The sequence below is a fragment of the Montipora foliosa genome, chromosome 6 (genome assembly GCF_036669935.1).
Source record: "Montipora foliosa isolate CH-2021 chromosome 6, ASM3666993v2, whole genome shotgun sequence".
NCBI classification, from domain to species: domain Eukaryota; kingdom Metazoa; phylum Cnidaria; class Anthozoa; order Scleractinia; family Acroporidae; genus Montipora; species Montipora foliosa.
In genome coordinates, this window is record NC_090874.1 from 38,751,470 (window position 1) to 38,758,294 (window position 6,825).

A 6,825-nucleotide genomic window follows, 5' to 3' on the forward strand; every position below is an offset into this window, starting at 1 on the left:
AAAATTGTCATTTTCGCCATATTTGCCAAATTCACCGCTTTCGCCAACTTTTATGGTGCCCCTTCCCTGCTTTGTGCTTTGCCTCGTTGGCGATTGTGCCAAAATTATCATTTTCGCCATATTTGCCAAATTCGCCAACATTTTCTCATTTTTGCCATTTTTGTTGTTGTGTGCATTTCTGGACATATCTCCTTTCTTCACTCATTCTTAGTCACAAGTTCAGAATTGCTTTCTATGAGTACCCTCCCAGTACGCGAGTACCTGACTTGGGATTAGCAACTTCTCGTTTAATAACAAAACACTCCGTTAAACAAAGGGATTTTGCTTAGTCTTACCCGATTAAAGCCGCAAAAAAACACATCTTCAACATTGCTCTTTGTAGTAGTAGTATTAGTAGTAGTAACAGTAATGGTCTAAACGGCTTGCAAAGAAATGGCACTAAACAATTCATGAAAAATCTTGTAGATGACCTCACGCATCATGATTGCAAGGAATGTCTATCGAAAAGGGAGAGTTTTGATCATTTTTCGAAGAGACGCTATGTCAAAGTTATGAATGGGCAAAAAATTGCAATGCATCTCGATTGACCAAAATGACGTAATGATCATTAGTAAGATTTTCAACAAATCGAAACACTCGCAGCACTTGTTTTATCAGGTCTAAACACCCCTGCTTGTGTTTTAAATAGTACTTAAGACATGTGACGGCGTGTAGAACTTGCTGTGTGTAGAAAATGTTAGGTAACGCATTTTTTGAAAACTGAAATCACAGGCAGCCCAAGCTCACAATTTCAGTGCAACGTGAGTGGGTCCAGGAGTTGTTCCTCGCAAAGTGTAGTTTTCTGGAAATTAAAGGAGTTAGAGTTAAGCCCAGCTCAGCCTCTTGTTGCAGCTGCAATAATAATAATTATTATTATTATCATTTGTTATGAATGATATGGAGTTACTGTAATGTAAAAAAATAATTATGTCCTCAGAAATTATCAGGAAAGACTGTAAAGCCCTAAAAAGGCTCTTAAAAATTGTTTTGTATCATATTTTGTATAGTTATAATCAGAAAATAACACTAAGTATCGTTTAGTACAGAAGTGCCAGTCAGCAACATGTTCCTTTACTTTCTATCTTGGGGCGTTTAGCGTCACAAGCACTCTCCTTTTCAGCAGATTTGGGGCGACAGCCACCACCACTTTTCTGTTCAGTGGGCTTAGGACAACATCCCCCAGATGCCTTTTTAACATTATTTGCCACACAGTATGCAAAAGGATCTGCAGCACTGTAAACATCATCAGCAGGAGCATTCGTTCCAGGATCCAATGGATGGAATTCAACGTGCTTCCCAAATCTTGAAACTCTTAGAACAGTTGCTACATCAGCTGACACCAACGTTGGAGTTTTCTGCAATGTTGGTATGGTAAACATCATAATAATCATAATACTGATGATAATAATTATAAAGAAAATAATAATAATCATAATAATAACAACAACAACAATGATACAGAAAGTAGAAACATATCAAGATGTAAAACGAGAGGGCAGCAAGATTGTGGGACATTCATGAGAAAGGTGCTTGTCATTTTTGTTGTAATGAGTGTGCTTGAATTTGTCACAAAAGATTTCAGTAAATGGATAAACCGGCTGAAGGATTTTGAAGGTAGTACCATGCACATCTACTTAAAGTTGAAATCTTGACAAACACTGTAAAATCCTTCTCATCCATCCAAGCTACATCAGGGCTCAAACTAATTTTTGGACGGTGGCCAGTCGTAATGACCAGCCAAACCAATTTTATCTTGGTCATGTCTTGTTTTTGACTGGTCAAAATATTAAAAATATTTAATTTGAAGAATTTCCCTATTAAGCCCAAAAATATCGCCTCATATGCACAAAAATGTGTTGTTAGAGAGCATAAAAGTTTCAATCGCAACAAGTATCACTTAAATATGTTTGCTATTTTCATTTCCACAGGTAATGGCTTCAGACTGCATTCTACTCGAAATGAAACTTGAAATGCAGGGCTGGCAGTGATAACAATCAAAACTCGATAGATTTTTATTAGAAATGCTTATTTAACAGTAGTTACTCTGCACATAGTTTTATATTAATTTACGACTTGCGTTAGATGCGATTTTGGTCGTGAACACTTTGAGTTTCTACCAAACACTAATAGGGCTGTATAGGCTCATGCTACAAGTGAAAGATCGCTGCCTTTGCTCGGCATGCATGTAGGAAATAGAAGAAAGTCCAACGGCTGCATATCAACTGTGTCCAGAAGAAAGGATATGCCTCCTTGACTTTTGGATAGCTTTAAATGCATCATGTGAGACTAACTTCCCAGTTCAAGCCAGCGAATAAACTAAGCACACATGGAACACGTCCAATTGCAAAATGGAGACAAATTTAAAGAAACACTGTTGATTCATAGCATTTTATGATGTGTTATTTTCTTGTGATCTTTCAGATGATAAAAAACGCTATGAACACGATATTTGCTATAGATATACTTATCTTTTAATAAAGCACACAAGCGCAAATTTTCCGGTCCGCAAGACAATTAAAAATGTAATACAAGACATTGATTGATGCGATGTTCATTCTTGTCCAGTCTGTTTAGATGTTTTTCCTGTGTTATTCTAGAAAACGGCTAAAACGCCACGGCATTCACAAAGCGGAAGATCGTGACCGTCTCATCTGTATTCTCTATTTTGTGACTGCAAGCTGCTGATTGAAGTGTTTATATTTTCCAGAAATAATTATTTGAAAGCCGCGTACGTGAGTGGTGAAAATGACCACAAAACTGAAATTTTGTCTGCACAAATACAGTTGTAGTCATCTTGGCCAGACATTGTCCGTTGACCGGCCGTTATTTTGAGCCCTGTACATGATTTCAAACAAAGTTTGTAAACAATGCGTTTGTAATCTTACCGTGAGTGTATAACAAACATTAAACTTGAACTCCTCGGGGTTTTCTTCCATGGAACCTAACATTTGTAAAATGAGGTTTTAAGTTGGCATTATCCAAGAAGATCCAGGCTGCAGATGGTTTAACAAGCATTTCACATACGGGGCAAAATTAATGAATGCTGATTGGCTGAGACGGTGGGAATTTTCTCTTAAGACAGCATAATTACTTGATCCTGATTGGTTAACAGTTGCTTATCCAGAGCAAGCAAAGTTTAGCAGAGAATGTTCTTCCAGATTAAACTACTTTTTTGCCCACATGTAAATTACATTTTACTTGATATTTCTGTTGACAACAACGATTTATTGAATTGAATTTTACCCGAATGGGAACACGTTGATCGTTATTTGTTGTGGGAATGAACGGTCTTCCCTTAATAAATTTGTCCTTTATGTGATAAACATGTAATCGCAATGTGCCCTCGTGCAATAAAGGATTAATTTAACTTGTTTTCCAAAATGATTTCTGGCCCATGCAATTACACATACAAAGCACTTTTATTACTGGGTTGCCATATATGGCAATCCAGTCTAGAGATGTGCTGCATTCCTCCAAATTGGGAAAGTTGCGCAATGGGGTCTTTCCTGTCACTCCCCTGCTAAGTATTGCCTTTGTTGCTAGTGCCTTCTTCGCATATCTTTAGAAAGTTTCAGGGGCCAGTAGAAGACACAGTAGATAATGCAATGGCAGTGAAGCCGATCCAACGCGAATGGTGTTTTATTGGATCTTTAAACAAAACAAGACACTTCTTTAAGTGTTTTCTCGGAATTCCACGTGGCGCAGAAGTAGGGTAATAAATTTTGGAAGAGGTAGTTTAAGGTTTTTCCTTCATTGCACAATTGAAGACCTGCCAGCAACGTCAGGCGGCCATTAAGTGTCCCAAACGAAACAATAAAACAATAGAAAATATCTTCGTACACTTTGAACACAACACGGCGACCATTGAGTTTGGGATGACAAACAACGACTCGTTACCAACTGAACTCAACGGTCGCCGTGTTGTGTTCAAAGTGTCCAAGAATCTTTTCTATTGTTTTGCGCCAGCGGAGGCCCTTTGGCTCACACGTTCACAACTTTAATTATTTTGTAATATCCTGTCCCATTTTGACGTCATTTAGTTTTTTAAGCTGTGGTAATAAATTCAGTTCAAAGATAACAAAACATGCTCTTGAGAAAAATTAACTCATTTCTTCTCAGATAAAGAAAAAAAAACAGTTTTTAAATATAGCTCTGAATCGAATTCTCATCGAAAGATTAATGACAATCGAGCGTAAAAAGACGAAGATTTCTTCAGTTTCTGACTTTTATGTGTTTTGTCAAAAGGAAGAAATTGACCACATGCTAGGCAACCATAAAGGTGCACGTGATCACCTTGTGTCAACTGAATGAACTACGGGAAAGCATGTTAATTTTTCGTCGTTTTCAGAGTAAAACAACGTATTAGGTTTTTTAATTGTGTTGTAATTTTAAACTGAATATTTACATTACATCTGCCGGGTCAGGAAGCCTTCTTTGTCGGGTTCCTGAGGACGTATCTATTTTGACTTCAGGGTGAACTATTTACACTATCACGAGGTTGAGCGGCCATGTAATTGAAAATCTGAACATCCATGAGATACAAAAACAGACTTGCGAATTATCGCAAATCACAATGCTGCCAAGCACAAAAGCAGAAGAAATGGTTAATAAATATGAAGTTTGTTACTATCTGAATATTTTTTTCAATGGGATGTCAAAAGGCCAAGTGGATGTTATGCATAATAGGGCAAGTTCGGACGATCAAGTCGAGTGTATGACCCGTTATAAATATTTTTTCACAAAATGTTCCCGAATCATCAAGTATCACCACAGAAGACAAGAACATCATTCTAAAAGCTTATTCTGCGCACAAAGTAGGTTCTGGGGGTAATTTTGTGAGTGGAAATCAAGTTTACCGCAGACAAGAATAACATGGTTACGTATATTTATATTTAATTAAGTTAACACAACAACATGGTTACGTATATTTATATTTAATTAAGTTAACACAACAGAAAGAGGCTTACCTTATTTTGACATGAAAATGCTTTCCTATTGCCATAAAAACTACCCACTTAAGCTCACATATTACACAACATGAGGCAAAAAACCCTTCCTATTTCATTTCGTGCGAGAAGACAAGAAACTCAATTGTGTCAAATTACACTCCGTGTCAAAAACGCAACTAAGTAAATTTCCCACCAGTGTTCAGCATCAAACCATTTACTGAAAAACCCATTACTTGAATTATCAAGCAAAAAATGGGCAACAAGCTTTCCTTCAAATAATTTTTGACCAACAAGAATTAGTGAAATTTCCAATTTTTACCGGAAGACTGTGCAGATCCAAGTTGTTCAATTCCTTCTCTGTCTTTGTTAAACCCATAAGTTACCAGAGGATTTTCCATTTGGTTTCAGTGTTCTACATAACAGCACACTTGGTAAAATATTAGAAATACAGCTCACTTTGATTTCAGCTCGACGAGGGATAGATTATTGTTGAAGTCCATTACTTGCTGCTTTTAAGATTCCAGATATATTTGTCTTGTTTATCCAATTGACGTTCCATTCTTGAGCTCCATAAGGGTATATTTTGTTTAAAGATGCACTAAAACGCCATGTGCATTACAATGACTTTCGACACCAATTAAATGTTCTCGTGTGTGCACCAGGGAAATCGACACATTACCCCAGCCCCCTCAAACCTAACAAAATACGCACAGAAGACTCTACGCACAAAGACACCACTTAGCAGGGGAGTGACAGGCAAGACTTTTCCCGACACGGAAAAAAATAAAAATAAATAAAAAAACCCACGAAATGAAACCCAGATTCCGACTGGGTTTAGCAACCCAGTAATGAGTTAAATGGAACACCAGAATTTTTGGAAATTTTTAAAAAATAGTAAACAACCTGTGTAACACCTACCACAGGCAACCCAGTTCACACTCACACAGCATCTAATCATTACTACAGTGTATTTGATGCTTGAAACCTCGACTTACAAATCTTTCTTACAGTGCAAATTTAACTTTATCAACTTGCTTGATAAACCCAAATAAGACTATAGATGGGACATAGAAATAATTAAATTCTGATTGCACATGTAATTAAGAAATAAAAAAGCCTTGCCTGTGATCTCTTCTGTTGTAAAACATGCAGGAGATAGAGCACAAAAAAAGTTTAGGAAAACACAAAATGTAGTAGAGTGTTTTCCCTACAGGGGTACTTCTTGGGTGCTCTATCTGCTTCATAAGCGATTTACAACAGAACAGCTCACGGGCAAGGCTTCTTCATTTGTTTTATAATAAAGAGTTATTTCTTAATGTCCTCACACAATTGGCTAAAATTTTTTGGAAAACTCTATTTTCCAAATCCTACGAGTGCATGAGCCATGCATTTGTGCTCTCATAAGGCATGCCATCTTAACCATTCAGAGCACATGTTATATGGAAACTTTATGATGATTGCCCTCATACAACCTATCACCTTATGCTTTTGAGACAAAACAGGCTCTAAAAATTCCTTTGGTCACCCCTCACTCAAAATTGTCCATCCCCAGAATATTCCAGGCAATAGACCACTTTCGATATATTAAAATTCAGTCCTAAACAAAAGACATCATCTCGAGGCTCTGGGGAATAAACTCATACATATCCTTATATTTATTCCCCAGAGCCTCGAGATGATGCCTTTTGTATAGAAGTGAATTTTAATATATCGAAAGTGGTCTATTATTGCCTTCAGCATTAAAAGTCGTCAGTACCCTTCATTTACCTTTGTATGTCACCAGCGAACCTGCTTCTGATGGATCATCTTGAGGAACTTTATAGAGACGATACGTAGC

The 6,825-nt window shown here is 37.1% G+C and overlaps 1 protein-coding gene across 1 annotated transcript in view; it reads right to left on the reverse strand.

Moving 5' to 3' along the window:
* Positions 1 to 266: 266 nt before the first annotated feature.
* Positions 267 to 6,825, reverse strand: part of LOC138007300 (arsenite methyltransferase-like) — a 22,203-nt gene continuing 15,644 nt past the window's right edge. The window contains exons 7-9 of the mRNA XM_068854119.1: positions 6,756 to 6,825; positions 2,925 to 2,980; positions 267 to 1,394 (exon numbers count right to left, since the gene is read on the reverse strand). The exon at positions 6,756 to 6,825 is cut by the window's right edge and continues 20 nt beyond it. Coding sequence (XP_068710220.1) covers positions 1,095 to 1,394; positions 2,925 to 2,980; positions 6,756 to 6,825 — 426 coding nt within the window. The 3' untranslated portion in view covers positions 267 to 1,094. The remainder of the gene's footprint in view (positions 1,395 to 2,924; positions 2,981 to 6,755) is intronic.